The 21756-nt window shown below is 51.1% G+C and overlaps 1 protein-coding gene across 1 annotated transcript; it reads left to right on the forward strand.

Annotated features, from left to right (window-relative positions):
- The first annotated feature begins 14795 nt into the window (after positions 1–14795).
- LOC307046779 (trypsin-like) lies at positions 14796–20511 on the forward strand. Its single transcript, XM_079693385.1, has 5 exons — positions 14796–14910; positions 15243–15341; positions 15445–15608; positions 19933–20138; positions 20218–20511. Exons 1-5 carry the CDS (start codon positions 14822–14824, stop codon positions 20368–20370), a joined length of 711 nt encoding a protein of 236 aa, XP_079549511.1. The 5' UTR covers positions 14796–14821; the 3' UTR covers positions 20371–20511.
- Positions 20512–21756: the final 1245 nt, after the last annotated feature.

Consider the following 21756-nt stretch of genomic DNA (forward strand, 5'->3'; position numbering starts at 1 on the left):
AAAACCCACATGGCATGCAGCAATAGCAGCCAGGTAGACTTCGATCGTGGAGAAAGCTCTGTGTTGATCAATTAGGTCCTGTAGAAATGATAAAATCACTCCCACAGGGCATTGAAAAGAGGTGTGCCCTTTTTGAAGGCACTAGTCCTCAAACACCCTCCACTTACAGTCATAAAGAGACCTAGTGGAGGAAGCAGGAGGACCGGAGGCCAAATGTGCGCGAGCGCGTCCACGCCTAATGGTGCGTTTTGATCGCGCATTGAAAAGAAAAGCTGACAGTGAGCATTTTCTTTTGATGCGAACAGATCTACCGCGGCTCGGCCGTAACGCACCCACAGCTGGCTCACAATCATTGGATGTAGAGTCCAGTCTGCATATAGTGGTACACCTCTGGACAGCAGGTCTGCACCGAGGTTCATCACACCCGGTACGTGCGTCGCTCTCAGAGAGAGGAGACGGCCGCAGCTCCACAAGATCAGTTTGCGTGCCAGCATGTGTAACTGGAGAGAGCGCAAACCCCCTTGTTGGTTTATATACGATATTGTGGTCGTATTGTCCGTCCTCACAAGGACATGGTGTCCTCTGAGAAAAGGCAGAAAGCGTTTTAGGGTGAGGAACACCGCTAAAAGCTCCAGGTAATTTATGTGCGACCGCTGGAGGTCTCTGCTCCAGAGACCCCTCACCGGACGACCTTCGTAAATACCTCCCCAGCCTGTCAGACATGCGTCTGTGGTGACCACCTTCCGTGAAAGGACAGCACCCATAGGCACGCCCCGTACCAGAAAAGTCGGGTGCAGCCAGTGGCGCAGTGCCATTACGCATTTCACAGTAACCATCACTCTCCGTGCTCCATGACGCGCGGGGTTTAGTTTTAGAGCGGCTACCCAGCGCTGAAACTCCCTCATGTGTAACCGTCCCAGCCGTACAACCAGGATGGCTGACGCCATGAGCCCCAGTAACCGCAGGCATGATCTGAAAAGAACATGTTTGCGCAGCTGGAAATGAGCGAGGCAAGCTCTGAAAGCTTTCACTCTTTCCGCTGACAGGCGGGCTGGGCACCGAGTTCAGGTGTAAACCCAGGAAGAGTACAGTCTGTGCCGGGCACAACATGCTCTTTTCTGTGTTTATTATGAAACCCAGGTTGAGCAGGTGCTTTACGAGGACATTTGTCTGCGTAATAGTCTCCTGTTCCGACTGTGCGAGAAGCAGCCAGTCGTCTAGGTAGGTTGCCAGGCGAATACCCTGTTGTCTTAACGGGCTATCGCGGCTTCCGTACATCGTACAAACACTCTTGGACTGAGAGACAGACCGAAGGGAAGTACTCTGTATTCGTAACAGATCCCCTGAAATGCGAACCTCAGATATTTCCTGTGTGGGTAATATACTGGGATGTGGAAATACGCATCTTTCAGGTTGACTGATGTAAACCAGTCGTTTTGTCGCACGAGACGCAGCAGAGATGTGTGAGTGAGCATTCTGAATTTGTATCTTCTTAGATATTGTTCAGAGCCCTCAAATCTAGTATTGGCCGAATTCCGTTCCCTCCCCGTTTGGGAACGAGGAAATACTTGGAATAAAAGCCGCTCTGACTCTGCTCGGCGGGTATTATAGATATAGCCTCCTTTTCTAGAAGTGAGAGAATCTCTCTTTCTATAATGTGGGCTGACTCCCCTCGGGCCTGTGAATACAGAACGCCCGAGAAGCAAGGGGGGGTGACAGCGAATTGGAGTCTGTAACCCCGTGTAACTGTCTTGAACACCCAAGCAGACGTTGTGAGCATCTTCCACTGTTCGCTCCTTAGAGCCAGCGGAGATGTCACGTCTTTTGCCCTCTGAGTCTCTATTTGTTGTGTTATGGGGCCCTCTAGTGTCTGAACACGGTGGTACCCCGATTTGACAGTCCCCACCGACACTGCGCATGCGCGTGACGGAGGTGCCTTCACAACCCCAGCCGGCACTGTGCCTGCACGTGACGGTGGTAGCCTCACAGCCCCAGTCGTTACTGCGCATGCGCGTGGCGGCGGTGCCTTCACAGACCCGTTCATCATCCGCCTTTTGAGAGAGGCCGTAGCTGTTCTCAAAAGGGGAACAAATGTGGGGCTGTTTATTGGTTTTATTGTTTTCTCTTTCATTTTTCTGAGCTGCGCCCTCAGCCTGAGGCCTGGATGCGTCAGCGGAAAATGCTTTATCCGAGAAAACAGAGCAATATTGTGACATGTGTTTTGGTGCACTTGAGGATGGCTTTGAGGCATCTCTCGAGGCAGCGGGAACACATCTGGAGCTGGGGAACCTTCCAGCTCCGTCACCGAGGGAAGAAGAGGAGGCTGTCAGGCCGCCAGCTTCTTCTTCCTCGCCTGCTGGCCGAAATTCCGGGTTGGCTGCGCCTGGGCTGCAGCCGGAACCGGAGACTTTCTGGGCCAATTCGCCCTCGTCTCCTGCCTGGGCTGGGGACTCGGGGCGGGCCGTGACCTCTGCTGTTTCGGTACTTTAAACCGAGCAGCTGAGGTAGCTTGGGCGAGGGACTGCCGCTGTGAAGGCAGCGGCTCGACCCATCGAGGAAGACAGAGGTGGAGGGCCTCGTCTTCCTTCTTCTTGGACTCGCATCTCTTCTGCATAGAAGCGAGCGCAGATCCGAAAATCCCCTCGGGAACGATGGGCATGTCCAGCACATCCTCTCTTTCCCGGTTTTGGGAGGTTGGTGAGGTTGAGCCATCTAGCTCTTTCCTGCACCACCATAATTCCCATTGCCTTTCCCGTGGCCTGGACGGCGCAGCGTTGAACGCGGAGACAGATGTCCGTGATCGCGGCTATCTCGTCCAGTACTGCCGGTCCAGGATTACTCGATAGATCCTCGCAGAGCTCCGCTTGGTAAGCGGTTAGCAGCGAGGAAATGTTCAAAGCCCTGGCAGACAATGCTGCGGCTCTGTAGGACCGTTCAGTCATGGTTGACTGGAACCGGTCCGCCTTTGCCGGCAGCGTGGGGTTCCTGCTCGGTGTAGTCGCCATCCTCGGGAGGAGGTGAGCTGCCACCAGCGGTTCCATCGGCGGTATGCGGAGCAGGCCGAGCCTCTCCATACCGTCGCAGTCTAGGGGAGGAGGCACCCTGGATTGGGGCCTTGTTGCTGAAGGGCCGGTCTCTCCACGAGATCGACACCTCATCCAACATCTCCGGGAAGACCGGCAGGAGTTGCCTCTTTGTCCTCGTTGCTTGGGGCAAATTTTTCCCCTCGTAACGGGACCTGTAGGTCTCCTTGGCCATTTCGGGCCATGGGATGTCTAGGCTGGCTGCGGCACGCTGACACACGGCCTGCAGGTCTATACTCAGACAGGGCAAAGCTGGTGTGCTATCGCCCGGGAGAGCAGCCATCGCTCCCGGCTTTGCAGCCTGAGCTGATGACACGAAGACATCATCGTCTTGCTCATCAGAGTCGGACAGGAGGAATCCAGAGGTTTCATCCTCTTCGTCCTCCATGTAGTCCAACTCCGGGACATCATCCGCGGGCGAGACCATGGTGAGGTCCAGTTGGGAGCCCCAGCTTGACACAGCGCGGGGCTCCGCTCGCACGTCCCTCGCTGCCACCGAGTCCCAGCCTGACACGGCGCGGGACTCCGGTTCTGCAGCTGCCACTACTGATGAGCCCCAGACCGACACAGTGCGGGGCTCCATCTCTGTGGTGGACGCCCCCGTGTCCTGATTTCCGTCCGGTAAATCAGAGGACATGAGGGAGTCCTGACCCGACAAGCTAGCTTGGCGTGCTAGCCGTCGGCGGAGGCTCTTGATGGTGAAGCGGGCACAATGTCCGCACGAGCCGGGGTTGTCGATAGCCTCCTGGGCGTGTTCCAGCCCGAGACAGGACGAGCAGACCTGGTGTGAGTCTGTGCCTGATATCTTCAACCCGCAGCCACAGAGCCGAGCCTCCGAGTCCCTGACTCCTCTGGTGTGAGGGAGAGAAGCGTCCATCTCGGTCGCCGTGGTGACGGCGTGGAGAGGACCCGCTCGTAACAGGTACGTTGCTGAGAAAAAATACTTCCCCAACTGTCGTTAATCCGGAGAAAAAACGACGGTGTAGAATTTTATTCTCAAAGAATATTAACTGGTGTGTTAATACCCTTTTTATCTTCCCCTCCTCTGGTGTGAGAGAGAAAAAGAAAAAACGTCCTCGCTACCGTGGTGTCGGTAGTGAGGGAAGACAAGCTAGCAACACGTGTGTTGCTAGCTTGAAAAAATCAAAACCTTACCTTTATTCCCGAGGAGAAAACGGCGAGGTCGATTTGCAATACTAACTGGTGTGTTGGTATTAACAGTCTTCTTGCAGAAGTATATATAGAAGTAGCCGGCGAGCGCCCGTCGACCGAAGGTTAGCTTCGTAAATCAGTCTGTGGACCGTTAAGCTAGCTAGCTACTGATCTTTCTCGAGATGTGCTCTGAAGCGAGAAGAGGTGTTTGAATGACGCATGCGGCGTAGCGCAAGCTACTTATAGGGGGTGGATTCCCTGACGCTGACGTCAAGATCACCAGCCAATCAGGATTGGCGTAATGAGATTAATGCTTCTGTTTGCTCCGCGATGAGGCGCATCCCATAGTGAGACATCGAACGGAGTGTTATGAATGAGAACTGAAGTCACCTCCGTCACTTTCTACTGAGAGCTAACGTTAACCCTCCTGCAGATTCCAACATGGATGTGCATCTATAGCGTTGCATAAGCATGAAAAATATAGTTTGCACTTAATTTTGTATAATAACAACTCGATGCTGTAACTGCACACTATGAGTTTAAATTGGGTACACTAAGATTGTAGAAATATAATTCATTGCTCACAGTAAAACAAACGGCGAAATACATACAGAGGAATTAATATCAAATAGGCGCATTAGTAACTTACTCTTACATAACCGCTGGGTTATAAAGTAGTGGGGAATAGCTTTAGCGGAGGTATTTTACCGCACAAAATGCAGGGCAGCAGAGCCTCTGAGCCCCGCGGCCGCATCACGGTGCCCGGCCAACGTTTAGAGCGGCATAGGGGAACAGTTTGCAGAGTTAATTCTTAATACGTACAACTTAACTTAACTTTGCCCAACAACTTTGCGCGAAGAAATAGGCTACATGAGCACAACAGGGCTGAGTCTAACTTTAAAAGCAGTAATGGCGCTGGCATGCATTAAAATGTCGATGTTTCAAAACAGTGAATACTGTTCACTGTTTACTGTTCATACTGTACACGCCTCAACTTTGAGCGTGAACCAACCTTGGAGAGACGTGGGGTACTGAACGAAGCCAAACAGTTTCTCTTCAGTGCCTACGACACCATCAAAGGGGAGGAACTGATGGAGAGTGTGCGAAGAGTGCAGGCAGCGCAAGGTGAAAGGCAATATGGGGAGGCATGGAGGGTCATCAATGAGATGACTGGGCGGAAGAGGACTAAGGAGGGACAGGTTGAGAGACACAGCCCAGAGGAGAGGGTGACGACCTGGTTCAACCACTTCCAAAGCCTGCTGGGCACAACAGCGGATAGAGCTGAGGAAAGTATACCAGCTTTCCTCCAGAACCTGCCCATCGACGATGGTCCCTTCACAGCCAGTGAGCTTGTCAGGGCGAAGTCCACAGTGAGAGAGGGCAAAAGTGCTGGGCCGGATGGCATACCCCCGGAGGTCCTAAAGTACTGTGATGTCGATGACCTCATCCTAGACTTTTGCAACCTTGCTCTACTGCACAACATGCAGCCTGATATATGGTCTCTCTCCAACATCATCCCGGTGCCTAAAGCTGGAGACCTCTCAAAGCCAGACAACTACAGAGGCATCAGCCTGTCATGTATCACCGCAAAGGTTTACAACCGGATGATACTGAACAGGATACGGCACGCCATCGAACCTCACCTGAGGGAGAACCAGAATGGCTTTCGAGAGGGGAGAACCACCGCAGCCCAGATCTTGCCGCTAAGGAGAATGATCGAGGAGGTGAAAAAGGATAACCTGACTGTTGTACTGTGCTTTATCGACTTCAAAAAAGGCATTTGACTCAATCTACGGTGTCCCTCCCAATCTACTCCGGGCAATAGAGACCATGTACGCAGGAACAAGGGCCAGGGTGGGGACCCCAGATGGCAACATCGAGGAGTTTGATATCCTGGCTGGGGTAATGCAGGGGGACACCCTGGCCCCCTTCCTTTTCATCATGGTCCTGGATTACGAGCTCAGGAAGGCCATCAGAGGACGAGAGCAGGATCTTGGATTCACTCTAACACCAAGGAGGTAGAGACGACACCCCACAGTAGTCCTGACAGACCTGGACTATGCGGACGACATCAGCCTGCTCTCCGACAGCGTTGAGCAAGCACAGGAACTCCTGAACAGAGTTGAGTCAGAGTGTGTGCCAAGGTTGGCCTTAGGCTAAACGCCAAGAAAACTGAGGTTATCACCTATAACATCTTACTGGAACATCCACCTCTGACAACAACAGAAGGCACTGTGCTTAAAGAAGTCAAGGACTGCAAGTACCTGGGCTCATGGGTCAACTCAACCGAGCAAGATCTTAAGGTGAGGAAGGCACTTGCATGGAGGGCCCTGAAAGGCATGACCAGTGTATGGAACTCCAACCTCCCCCGTCAAATCAAACTCAGCTTCTTCTATGCAACGGTAGAGTCTTTTCTCCTCTATGGCAGTGAATGCTGGACCCTGAAGCCAACCCTGCAAAAGTCTCTAGACGGATGCTACACCAGAATGTTGCGAGCAGTACTTAACATCAGCAAGAGTGTACATTTAACCAACAATATCCTGTACGAGGGAATACCAAGGGTGAGCAAGAAAATTGCAGCAAGGAGAATGAGACTAGCAGGACATTGCCAAAGGCATCAAGAGCTGCCAGCCGGAAAATTGGTGCTGTGGGAACCAACACAAGGGAATTGGTCACAAGGACGTCCCGCACAAACATACGTGGACGTACTCAAGAACGACGCAGGAGCACAAAGTACCAATGAACTGGCCAGATGTATGGAGAACCAGGATGACTGGAAGCGACGATGGAGGGCTCGTCTGAGTACGACCTAGAGAGAATACAAGAAAAATAAATAACACTTGCTTGTTAAAAAGCAGTAATTAATAACTCAGGAGGTATGCTTACTTGTTTTACGATGATTTGAAGAGGATCCAGCGCAAACACGTGTCCAACTGAAGAACCGCTGCAAAGAGGACCAGGAAGTCTCACACCGCGGTATTCTTGTTTAAGAGCGTGGCATGATCGTGGCGTTGACAAAAGCACTTTTATTAAGTTTTCCAAAATGTATTTTTAAAGAAAGTTCAGAAAATGTGATATTAATTTACAAATTGATGAGTTCTTAAAACATGTTCTCATTGTTGCTTAAGTGTTACTTATTTAAACGCACATTGAAAAGAAAACTAATTTAGGGCAAGTAAATTACATACATTTTTTTATTTTTGTTGACTTCACCATCAAAAATGTTTTTACATATAGTGCAATAAGCTTCTTAGTGCAATAACAAGCTACAGGGACGTTAATCTAACGTCGGTAATATTAACTTTATTTAATACAACATTTACGGTACAAGATTTAATCATATACAGCCCATGTAGTATGATAATGAATTACAGCAAATATGTGCAATATATCCATTATTACAGCTCCGCGGGATGGCAGTATATGGGTCCGTTCTTATTGTGCATCCATGGGTAAAGATAAACGCAACTCACATTGGTTTCACTGAATTTCACTCTCTGCCTTTAACGGCTCGTTGTAGCTCCAATAGCTCCAGCCCCCCCTGTGTGAGCACAGTGTGCTCTGATTGGTCGGGACACGTAACATGAACGTGCCGGGCGGCGCGGTCCCGTGGGTTACATGCGCGTTCATAATGCAGAGGGAAATAACTCTCAGAATAACGTTATTAGCACATTATTACAACTTGAGGAACGAATGTTTTTAATAAGGGCTATACAAATGTTAATACTGGGTGTTTATTTAGTTTAAAAAAAAATTATCCAACGATTTACAGACCACTCTTTCCCCATTTCAGTCAATGGGAAAAAGTGTTTCCGGGCCTGGCAACCAAACGGAAGTGTAGTACCACCGTTTGGCCGCAACGAATATTTTCATCTGAGTCCGGCGCACTTCCTGGGGGCTTGGTTAGACCTTTTGGTTGTCAGCCATTTTGTAGGACAGGATCGTAACATTTCCGTCATAATCCATTATTACCCGTCGGGTCTGTACACAACTCGTCACTCACTCGCGCTGACTGGGGGGGGGGGGAATATTCGGTTAACGCGACCACTGCTCCCAAGCCCTGTTGTTGCAATTTTCCTTTCTGTGAAATGAGGTTTGTTAGATCCGAGTCTTCCTGACGGTTCATATTGTGCCGCTGCCCGGTGTAATTCAAATGTACCGCCGTGCGCAGCACAGAAACACAACTGCTGCCCAGCCGCAGCATCGGAAATGGAACTGCTGGGAGAAAAACTGACTATCAGATGTAACTTTATCTTTGATAATATTTCGTTTCCTCCTTTTTCGTCAACGAAAGTAAAGAGAGATGTTGGCAAAGTTTTTATTTAGTAAACTACATTTTCGTCTACGTCGGTGTCGTCTCGTCATCGTCCCGTCTTAGTCATGGAAAAGAATGTCGTTGACGAACATATTTCGTCATAGTTTTAGTCAACAAAATTAACACTATAATACACACATTCACAAAGATACACAAACAAACAGTAAATATAAAACATACTGTAGTGTAAGATAATTTAAAAAACAAGATGAATGGTTGTGGTTGAAGACAACTTTAAAACACAGTGTATCTCTTTCTGTGTGTGTTTGTATGTGTGACAGCAGCAACAGCTGCACCAGCTGCAACACCGGCAACACCTGCAACACCGGCAACACCTGCAACAGCAGCAACACCGGCAACACCTGCAACAGCGGCAACACCTGCAACACCAGCCACACCTGCAACACCGGCAACACCTGCAACACCGGCAACACCTGCAACAGCAGCAACACCAGCAACACCTGCAACAGCGGCAACACCTGCAACACCAGCCACACCTGCAACACCTGCAACACCGGCAACACCTGCAACACCGGCAACACCTGCAACACCGGCAACACCTGCAACACCGGCAACACCTGCAACAGCAGCAACACCGGCAACACCTGCAACAGCGGCAACACCGGCAACACCTGCAACAGCGGCAACACCTGCAACACCAGCCACACCTGCAACACCTGCAACAGCTGCAACAGCTGCAACACCGGCAACACCGGCAACAGCTGCAACACCGCCAACACCTGCAACAGCTGCAACACCGGCAACACCTGCAACACCTGCAACAGCAGCAACACCGGCAACACCTGCAACAGCGGCAACACCTGCAACACCGGCAACACCTGCAACAGCGGCAACACCTGCAACACCGGCAACACCTGCAACAGCAGCAACACCGGCAACACCTGCAACACCGGCAACACCTGCAACAGCAGCAACACCAGCAACACCTGCAACAGCGGCAACACCTGCAACACCAGCCACACCTGCAACACCTGCAACACCGGCAACACCTGCAACACCGGCAACACCTGCAACACCGGCAACACCTGCAACACCGGCAACACCTGCAACAGCAGCAACACCGGCAACACCTGCAACAGCGGCAACACCGGCAACACCTGCAACAGCGGCAACACCTGCAACACCAGCCACACCTGCAACACCTGCAACAGCTGCAACAGCTGCAACACCGGCAACAGCTGCAACACCGGCAACACCTGCAACAGCTGCAACACCTGCAACACCGGCAACACCTGCAACAGCAGCAACACCGGCAACACCTGCAACAGCTGCAACACCTGCAACAGCAGCAACACCTGCAACACCTGCAACACCGGCAACAGCTGCAACACCGGCAACACCTGCAACACCTGCAACAGCGGCAACACCGGCAACAGCTGCAACACCGGCAACACCTGCAACACCTGCAACAGCTGCAACACCTGCAACACCGGCAACAGCTGCAACACCGGCAACACCGGCAACACCTGCAACAGCAGCAACACCAGCAACAGCAGCAACACCGGCAACACCTGCAACAGCGGCAACACCAGCCACACCTGCAACACCTGCAACACCTGCAACACCGGCAACACCGGCAACACCTGCAACCCCGGCAACACCTGCAACACCTGCAACACCAGCAACAGCGGCAACACCTGCAACACCTGCAACACCTGCAACACCGGCAACACCTGCAACACCGGCAACACCTGCAACACCGGCAACACCTGCAACACCGGCAACACCTGCAACAGCAGCAACACCGGCAACACCTGCAACAGCGGCAACACCGGCAACACCTGCAACAGCGGCAACACCTGCAACACCAGCCACACCTGCAACACCTGCAACAGCTGCAACAGCTGCAACACCGGCAACAGCTGCAACACCGGCAACACCTGCAACAGCTGCAACACCTGCAACACCGGCAACACCTGCAACACCTGCAACAGCAGCAACACCGGCAACACCTGCAACAGCGGCAACACCTGCAACAGCTGCAACACCTGCAACAGCAGCAACACCTGCAACACCTGCAACACCGGCAACAGCTGCAACACCGGCAACACCTGCAACACCTGCAACAGCGGCAACACCGGCAACAGCTGCAACACCGGCAACACCTGCAACACCTGCAACAGCTGCAACACCTGCAACACCGGCAACAGCTGCAACACCGGCAACACCGGCAACACCTGCAACAGCAGCAACACCAGCAACAGCAGCAACACCGGCAACACCTGCAACAGCGGCAACACCAGCCACACCTGCAACACCTGCAACACCTGCAACACCGGCAACACCGGCAACACCTGCAACCCCGGCAACACCTGCAACACCTGCAACACCAGCAACAGCGGCAACACCTGCAACAGCTGCAACACCGGCAACACCTGCAACACCAGCAACAGCTGCAACACCGGCAACACCTGCAACAGCTGCAACACCGGCAACACCGGCAACACCTGCAACACCTGCAACACCGGCAACACCTGCAACAGCAGCAACACCGGCAACACCTGCAACAGCAGCAACACCGGCAACACCTGCAACAGCGGCAACACCTGCAACACCAGCAACACCGGCAACACCTGCAACAGCGGCAACACCTGCAACACCGGCCACACCTGCAACACCTGCAACACCTGCAACACCTGCAACACCGGCAACACCGGCAACACCTGCAACACCTGCAACACCTGCAACAGCAGCAACACCGGCAACACCTGCAACACCGGCAACACCTGCAACAGCAGGAACACCGGCAACAGCAGCAACACCGGCAACAGCGGCAACACCTGCAACACCAGCCACACCGGCAACACCTGCAACACCTGCAACAGCGGCAACACCGGCAACAGCTGCAACACCGGCAACACCTGCAACACCTGCAACAGCTGCAACACCTGCAACACCGGCAACAGCTGCAACACCGGCAACACCTGCAACACCGGCAACACCTGCAACAGCAGCAACACCAGCAACAGCAGCAACACCGGCAACACCTGCAACAGCGGCAACACCAGCCACACCTGCAACACCTGCAACACCGGCAACACCGGCAACACCTGCAACCCCGGCAACACCTGCAACACCTGCAACACCAGCAACAGCGGCAACACCTGCAACACCTGCAACAGCTGCAACACCGGCAACACCTGCAACACCAGCAACAGCTGCAACACCGGCAACACCTGCAACAGCTGCAACACCGGCAACACCGGCAACACCTGCAACACCGGCAACACCTGCAACAGCAGCAACACCGGCAACACCTGCAACAGCAGCAACACCGGCAACACCTGCAACAGCGGCAACACCTGCAACACCAGCAACACCGGCAACACCTGCAACAGCGGCAACACCTGCAACACCGGCCACACCTGCAACACCTGCAACACCTGCAACACCGGCAACACCGGCAACACCTGCAACACCTGCAACACCTGCAACAGCGGCAACACCGGCAACACCTGCAACACCGGCAACACCTGCAACACCGGCAACACCTGCAACAGCAGCAACACCGGCAACAGCAGCAACACCGGCAACAGCGGCAACACCTGCAACACCAGCCACACCTGCAACACCTGCAACACCTGCAACACCGGCAACACCTGCAACACCTGCAACAGCAGCAACACCTGCAACAGCGGCAACACCTGCAACACCTGCAACAGCAGCAACACCTGCAACAGCTGCAACACCTGCAACACCTGCAACACCTGCAACACCGGCAACACCTGCAACACCGGCAACAGCTGCAACACCTGCAACACCTGCAACAGCTGCAACACCTGCAACACCGGCAACAGCTGCAACACCGGCAACACCTGCAACACCGGCAACACCTGCAACAGCAGCAACACCAGCAACAGCAGCAACACCGGCAACACCTGCAACAGCGGCAACACCAGCCACACCTGCAACACCTGCAACACCTGCAACACCGGCAACACCGGCAACACCTGCAACCCCGGCAACACCTGCAACACCGGCAACAGCGGCAACACCTGCAACACCTGCAACAGCTGCAACACCGGCAACACCTGCAACACCGGCAACAGCTGCAACACCGGCAACACCTGCAACAGCTGCAACACCGGCAACACCTGCAACACCGGCAACACCTGCAACAGCAGCAACACTGGCAACACCTGCAACAGCAGCAACACCGGCAACACCTGCAACAGCGGCAACACCTGCAACACCGGCAACACCTGCAACAGCGGCAACACCTGCAACACCGGCCACACCTGCAACACCTGCAACACCGGCAACACCGGCAACATCTGCAACACCGGCAACAGCTGCAACAGCGGCAACAGCTGCAACAGCTGCAACAGCTGCAACAGCGGCAACAGCTGCAACAGCTGCCACAGCTGCAACAGCGGCAACACCTGCCACAGCGGCAACAGCTGCCACAGCGGCAACCGCTGCAACAGCTGCCACAGCGGCAACAGCTGCAACAGCGGCAACAGCTGCCACAGCGGCAACACCTGCCACAGCGGCAACAGCTGCCACAGCGGCAACAGCGGCAACAGCTGCAACAGCGGCAACAGCGGCAACACCTGCCACAGCAGCAACAGCTGCAACAGCGGCAACAGCGGCAACACCTGCCACAGCGGCAACAGCTGCAACAGCGGCAACAGCTGCAACACCTGCCACAGCGGCAACAGCGGCAACAGCTGCAACACCTGCCACAGCGGCAACAGCTGCAACAGCTGCAACATCGGCAACAGCTGCAACACCTGCAACACCTGCCACAGCGGCAACAGCTGCCACAGCTGCAACAGCTGCAACAGCGGCAACACCTGCCACAGCGGCAACAGCTGCAACGGCTGCAACAGCTGCCACAGCTGCCACAGCGGCAACAGCTGCAACAGCGGCAACAGCAGCAACACCTGCCACAGCAGCAACAGCGGCAACACCTGCCACAGCGGCAACAGCGGCAACAGCTGCCACAGCTGCAACAGCGGCAACAGCTGCAACACCTGCCACAGCGGCAACAGCGGCAACCGCTGCCACAGCGGCAACACCTGCCACAGCGGCAACAGCGGCAACAGCTGCCACAGCGGCAACAGCTGCCACAGCGGCAACAGCTGCAACAGCTGCAACACCTGCAACACCTGCCACAGCGGCAACAGCTGCAACAGCCGCAACACCTGCAACAGCTGCAACAGCGGCAACAGCTGCAACAGCGGCAACAGCGGCAACACCTGCCACAGCGGCAACAGCTGCAACAGCGGCAACAGCGGCAACCGCTGCCACAGCGGCAACAGCTGCCACAGCGGCAACAGCTGCCACAGCTGCAACAGCGGCAACAGCAGCAACACCTGCCACAGCAGCAACACCTGCCACAGCGGCAACAGCTGCAACAGCGGCAACAGCTGCAACACCTGCCACAGCGGCAACAGCTGCCACAGCGGCAACAGCGGCAACTGCTGCCACAGCGGCAACACCTGCCACAGCGGCAACAGCTGCCACAGCGGCAACAGCTGCCACGGCAGCAACAGCTGCCACAGCGGCAACAGCTGCAACAGCTGCAACACCTGCCACAGTGGCAACAGCTGCAACAGCGGCAACACCTGCAACAGCTGCAACAGCGGCAACAGCTGCAACAGCTGCAACAGCGGCAACACCTGCCACAGCTGCAACAGCTGCAACAGCGGCAACAGCGGCAACAGCTGCCACAGCGGCAACAGCTGCCACAGCTGCAACAGCGGCAACCGCTGCCACAGCGGCAACCGCTGCCACAGCGGCAACAGCTGCAACAGCGGCAACAGCGGCAACACCTGCCACAGCGGCAACAGCTGCAACAGCGGCAACAGCGGCAACAGCTGCAACAGGGGCAACACCTGCCACAGCGGCAACAGCTGCCACAGCGGCAACAGCTGCAACAGCGGCAACACCTGCCACAGCAGCAACTGCTGCAACAGTAGCAACAGCGGCAACACCTGCCACAGCGGCAACAGCGGCAACAGCTGCCACAGCGGCAACAGCTGCAACACCTGCCACAGCGGCAACAGCGGCAACCGCTGCAACAGCGGCAACAGCTGCAACACCTGCCACAGCGGCAACAGCTGCAACAGCGGCAACAGCGGCAACACCTGCTACAGCAGCAACAGCTGCAACAGCGGCAACAGCTGCAACACCTGCAACAGCTGCAACAGCGGCAACAGCTGCAACAGCGGCAACAGCTGCAGTTCCCCGTGAAGATAGCAGGATCATTGGCGGTTATGAGTGTTCTCCTCACTCTCGTCCATACATGGCCTCCCTCAACTACGGGTACCACTTCTGTGGCGGGGTGCTGATCAACAACCAGTGGGTGCTCTCTGTTGCCCACTGCAGCTACAAGTAAGTAAACATTGATGGGTTTTAAATAAATAAATAAAATATGCATTTTGGAATTTGTTCCAAAGGTCTTTAGTTTTTTTTATAGATTATCTTGCTAGACATTTATGCATTTTTTTGTCTTCATTTAAAAAAAATCTAAATATCAATTAATGAGCATGTATCGCAGACATGTTAAATGTGTGTTTTGCTTTAAATATTCAAAAAAAGAATGTGGTCTTTGAAAAATGCAGAACATTTAGAGATTAAGAGTGTTGTAGAGATATTAGAAAACAGAATAGTGAAAGCTTTCACTGCTTCCACTTGTTTCCATAACGTTGTACCTCCTCTCTCAGTCCCTATTCCATTCAGGTCATTCTGGGCGATCACAACTTGCGAGTGTCTGAGGGAACAGAGCAGCTCATGAAGTCCGACACCATCATCCGGCATCCTAGGTGAGGGAAACATTTAAAAATCCCCCTCTTCTTCTCTTTGAATACCCAAAATTGGAGAGGAACAGCTGCCGTCTAAAGCGTGTTTTGTATTTTCTGTATGCAGCTATGACTACCAGACTCTGGATTTCGATATCATGCTGATCAAGCTGTACCACCCAGTGGAGGTGACGGAGGCGGTCGCCCCCATCCCGTTGCCCACAAGGTGTCCCTATGGGGGGCTTTCCTGCTCTGTGTCCGGCTGGGGTAACACCAACCTTGGAGGAGAGGGTGGGTTGATTATTATGTGTTGTATTGTACAACTTAACAACAGACTTATAGGTCACCTATTATGCAAAATCCACTTTTCCATGTCTTTTATGCATAAACATGTGTCCCCTGAGATTCTGAATGTTTCAGGACAAAAATGTTGCTCACATTCTTTCCTGATCCATTTATATAAAAACCTGTCTGAAAATTAGCTGATCAGATGTTGGCCACTTTTTTTTCCTTATTTATTTATACAGGTGTAAAATCTCATTGAGACACAAGGTCTCATTTTCAAGAGAGACCTCTTCAGTGGTACCACACAAAGTTACAGACAGACAGCACACTAAACACAGAGGCAACACTCAAGGTTCAAGGTTCAATGTTCTTTATTGTCAAACTAACATAGCTACAGAGTAATTATGTCGTAAAATACAACATCGTAAAAAAGTAGTCATTGAAATCCATATACAGTAGTCAGATATAGCAGGTGCAAACACCCACAGTTGATTGCTGCAGCTTTTTTTAAAATTTGTTTAAAATCTGTGATTGGTATCAAACTGGTCAGCTTAAGTTCCTGCTGGAGTGTGTTCCAGGTCGAGGGCTGGCATGATGAGGGCATGATACGGCTTTTGTCCTCACTTTATGATCTCATAACCATTTTTTGGCAGTATTTACTTGCGGTACCGAGGTGACCCGGCGGTACCAGTCGAGAGTCCCGGGCTGTTTTGGTTGTCCCAGTCCGCGCCTGTCGGAAACCTATGATATATTGATGAAAAACAGTATAATAGGGGACCTTTAATGAGACCATCCCAGTGAAAAGGTCATGATGTTGTTTTCAAACCTGTTCCCACTCACCTCATGTTTAAATACTCCTGTCTCTCCCCTATCCTGTGTCTGTTCGTCTTGTTTTTTTCAACAAATGGTCGTGCCAAGCCTCAGCTCTGAAAGGATCGCTTTTCACTCATGTCAAGCTTTGTTGTTTTGTTTATTTTTTGTTGGCTTGAGTTTTTATTAAGTCCTCTTTTCGTTAAGCTAATTTTTTCCTCCTTGTGAGCGCCTTTTGTTATTTCCAGCACCTACTCTGTTAAAGGTGGGTTATGTAATTTTGGAGAAACCAGCTCGCGCTAGAATTTGAAAATACACAGCCGGAAGAAATCTGCTACTTCCTTACAGAGCCCCTACTCCAACATACACGAACGCGCACATGACCAATGAGGGCACGAGATAAGTTTGTGCACAGATGGAAGGCTGACAGGCAGGTAGGCCATCCAGTTACTTTAGCCGGGCCGGCTAAAATGATTGGTCGTGATTTTTACAGTACTACGGCTTCCACAGATGACATTTTTTATGGATCTTTTGTCGAAGCACTTAAGATATTCATTGCTATCGGGATGTTAAGAGCATTCCATGGAATATAACAAAAAGTGTATCTCGAGCCGGTTTCTCAAACTTACCTACCCCACCTTTAAGATGGATTACCTACACTGTGAAAAATAAATATACTTATTTTATATTCAAGACTTTGTTTCTGGGTCGTGCATTTGGGTTCATTAGTTTGTGTCAAGGTCCTGACAGAACAAACTGACCAAAAATTGACCCAGCCGACCCAAAAGCGCTCCAGACTGCTTTGTTTGCCCAAGGCAGTTTAATTCACCAACATCAAGAGCAGCTAACAGCTATTGGGCACGGAGTAAGAGGTTTGTCGGAACGCCAGGAGGGTTTGCAGACCGCCGTAACCGCACGTGTCAATAAGCTGGCGACACAGCTTCAATAGATCCTCACAGCGCCGGATCCTCATACGTCTAGAGCAGGGGTTTTCAAAGTGTGGGTAGGTGAGCCTCCCCTCAGAGAACATAAGAACAGCCGCGCCCCCCCTCCCAATTATTATTGCTGTTATTATTATTATTATTATTATTATTATTGTTGTTGTTTCTATAATGCAGGGGTATTCAATTGCATTTCAAAGAGGTCCAGTAAGAGAAAATTTAATTAAATGCTCTGTTTTCGCTGTCTACCTTCCGCCATTTGAAATTACTCCGACTGTTTCTCTCCTCTTCGTCTCTGTGTGTGTTTGAATCTATCGTGCTGACTGCACCGATTTGATTGGCTGGGTAGCGTCACCTCCCTAAAACATTAAACAATAACTTTTTTAAACCTTTTTATTTTTATGTTTTAAACATATTGTATAAAACTCCCCCACTACTTGGACTATTCCTTGCACCCCTCTAGAATAAGCCTGAATGGTCTCAACCATATTGCATCAGTAACGTGCACTTGTTATTATAACAAGATCGCAAGGACGCTGGTAGCGATCGGAAAATTGAGTGTTGTTCAGTTTGTGTGTTGTGGAACATGCGTGTCCGTGCATGAAAATATACCACACACCAAATTACAATTGCATGTTCAATTCACTACCCTGGAAGTTAATACAGTTGTTAAAGTTGGAACAGCCTGTGGACAGCCGTTCTTCCTTGCATGTCAGTCGCCTACACCTTCTTACAGAGGACAGGCACATCTAGCTGCAGCACGACCCCTATATTTCCGCACGCCGTTTTCTCAAGACATATTTTTTTTAACATTTTCAACATGGTGGATAAATCCTTATATGCTCCCGGCAACACACTGAGCGTCAACTTTGCCTCCTTATTACACTCACCCCTACTTTAGTGGGAACAATGAGTCTGCGTCTTTGATGCACACAGGAATAAACGCAGATCATACTCTGGCTGCAGCCTTGACCGGTACTTGCTTTTGATCAAAGTCAATGCGGAAAAGCTGCACTCACACAGGTAGGTGGAGGGGAAGGGAATGAGCACTTTTACAGCCTTTTTGGCGAGGTGGGGGAACTCACTGTCCACAGACAGCCACAAGTGGGCAAGTGTCACTTTACTCGTCTTTTTCTCGTTCTTTTGTGTCTCACGCTGCGCCTCCCCTGAAGCTCTCTGGCGCCCCCCAGGGGAGGCGCGCCTCACACTTTGAAAACCGCTGGTCTAGAGACTCCAGATGTGCCGACGGCGCCACGTCCCATCGATCCTGCAGCTGGCCAGGCCGAGGTTCGCTCAGCATTTGTTCCACTTCGGTTGGCATCACCAGAGAGGTTTTCCGGGGAGTCTGGAAACTGCAGAATGTTCCTGGTCCAGTGTGATCTACACTATAAACACAACCCAGCGGCGTTTGTTTCTGAGGAAGCCAAGATCGCCTTCTTGGTCTCCCACCTCACCGGCAGAGGTGGGCCACGGCTGAATGGGCTCAAGACTCTCCCATATGCAGGTCGTATTCCGCTATTTACGACACAATGAGCCGGGTGTTTCGATCAGACTTCAACCTCCAGGGAGGCCACCCGGACTCATATGCAGATAACAGCACTCCTACCCTGTCATAGATTACATTCAACACAGACAATTGCACACATTTATTATGATTGTATCAGAACTAATTAGAAGATTCTAACTTCTTCTGTTCATTAGTTATGCCCATTATTTTGGGCAGTTTCCATGGGCGTTTCTTTGCAAGGAATTGTCATTTTTTGTCAAGACTACACATGATATATAACATGTTAGTTTCTGTCCACAATCACACATGGCATCATGCTGAGCAGATTCGTCTGAATTTATCAACATCGTCCCCTTGAAAAATCAGCTCCAAAGCCTCAGCTGTAGTAAACTTCCATGCCATACCTCAGTTTACTTTCAAACCTCTAAAAGAACGTATTCCAACTTTTATTTTGTTTTCGTGCGTGGAATTATACCGGCTCTCGTTTCAGTACACAAAACAACGGAACTGACTGAATCAGACTCCGATTGGCTGTGACTGCATCCACTCAGAGTGTGCGATTCAGAAACGTGACTCTTACACTATTTACGTCACAAACAAAGATGGTGGATGAGAATAGATCTATAAAACAGACTATCCGCATCTTTTAAAACTTTACGTACATTCGTTTCACCAAAATAAGTAAACGCCTTTCAATGAAAAACGCAATAGAGTTGTTTATTGCCGTTTCTGTAGTTTAAGAGGAAAAACACGGCATATCTCAGGCTCAAACAACTGAGAAGTTATAACGCTTGGAAAACAACGTGATATTTGTAATCGTGTACGGCCCCGTGGGTCTCAGACGGTTAAGAGATGTTGAGGTCCTGACATGGAATTGAATGTAATCTGCCTGCAAGCTGTTACCTTCAAACTAAACGTGTGTAAAAGTGCATTTACTCAAGTACGTAAGTACAATCTTGAGGTACTTTTTACATTTAAATCTTATTTTAAAATTCTACTTCACAACATTTTAAAATTAAAATTTAAAATCTGACAGCCTTTTCCATGACGTCTTCTGTTGTGTGTGTTACAGTGTACATGCCCACCCTCCTGCAGTGTTTGAACGTGACCATAGTGGACCAGGAGGTCTGTGAGAACGCCTATCCCGGCATGATCTCCCCCAGGATGGTGTGTGCCGGATACATGGTGGGGCAAGGCAGAGCTCGCGGTGGGGGTCTCAGGCGGACGGCCCGGGGGCAAGGCAGAGTTCACAAAGGAGCGAAGGCCACAGCGTGCAACGTGAGTCTTACAATCACTTACTCTCAGATGTGTGTGTGTGTGAAAGAATCTGCTCACACACTCTGTGTTTCATCCCCAGGGTGACTCCGGCAGCCCTCTGGTGTGTGAGGGAAAGGTGCACGGCCTGGTGTCATGGGGTCAGGGATGTGCGGAGCCAAACTACCCCGGGGTCTACGTCAAACTGTGTAAGTTCCACTCCTGGTTTGAAGAGGTCCTGGCAGCCAATCCCTAAAGAGATTACCAGTTTATTTTCTTCACTTCTCCCACTGGTTCACAGCCCTGGTTTTTATTTTTCTTCTCTCTGGTGCCAATCAAGACTCTTAACACACATGTGCCAGAATGTTGAAAACTGAATAAAATCACTTGGTATTCACTTGTCTGTCTATAATGTGAAAACATACACCAATCACTTATAAGCTCAAGTATGTGTTAGGTACAGTTTTATGTATTTGATTTAATACCATTTAAGACAGTTTGATGGTGCTATATCGCTTTGATATACAGTAGAGCAGTGGTTCTCAACTGGTGGGTCGCGGACCCGTTTCGAGTGGGTCACAGATGTTTGAGTGAAGAAAACACATTTTTTATATTTTTTATTTTTTGGGAAAAAAGTCAAACTTTTATTTTGAAGGCCCGATTTTCTAACGCTGTGCCCGCAGTAGGCGTTGACACAAAACCAAAGCATCAGGAGTACAGCTAAGGACTTCCAAATACCATACCGCACACTTAGCAGATACTGCCAAAAAATAAGCCAGGATGAAATTGAAGGCAAGAAAGAGCTAAGTGTAGCTGTTGGTTACATTAAGAACCGACAAATGTTTTCCACAGATGTGGAAAGGGAGCTGGTTGCATATCTGTGCAAGTCAGCCGACATATATGTTGGCCTTTCACCCAGGGAGGTGAAAAAGCTAGCCTTTCAGCTTGCTGTGGCATGCAACATCAAGGTGCCTGAGTCTTGGATAGAGCTACAGCAGGCCGGCTGTGATTGGTTTACTGGCTTTTTGAAGAGGCACCCTTCTCTTTCCATCAGGAAGCCAGAGGCCACAAGCCTTGCTCGTGCCACGAGCTTCAATAAGGTGAATGTCACAGCCTTCTTTGACAACCTTGAAATGGTGATGCGCAGGCACAAGTTTCCTCCAGGTGACATCTGGAATATGGACGAGACAGGTATAACAACTGTCCATAGACCGAACAAGGTCATTGCCAGGCGGGGGTACAAGCAAGTGGGGTCAATTACCTCTGCTGAGCGAGGGACACTCGTAACCCTTGCCTGTGCCGTTTCAGCCACAGGGAACAGCATTCCTCCATATTTTGTCTTCCCGAGGGTGCATTTCAGGGACCATTTTATTCAGAATGGTCCTACGGGTTGCAAAGGAGGTGCAAACCCATCAGGATGGATGAAAGAGGACAATTTCATTGAATTCCTGAAGCATTTTGTGGCAAACACAGAATGCACAAAAGAGAAGCCATGTCTTCTAATGCTTGACAACCATGAGTCCCATCTCTCCATCGGTGGCTTGAACTATGCCAAAGAGAATGGTGTCGTCATGCTGTCATTCCCCCCCCACTGTTCCCACCGGCTACAGCCTCTTGACCGCACAGTGTATGGGCCTCTAAA

Source organism: Notothenia rossii (genome assembly GCF_949606895.1).
Source record: "Notothenia rossii genome assembly, chromosome: 7".
Classification (NCBI taxonomy): domain Eukaryota; kingdom Metazoa; phylum Chordata; class Actinopteri; order Perciformes; family Nototheniidae; genus Notothenia; species Notothenia rossii.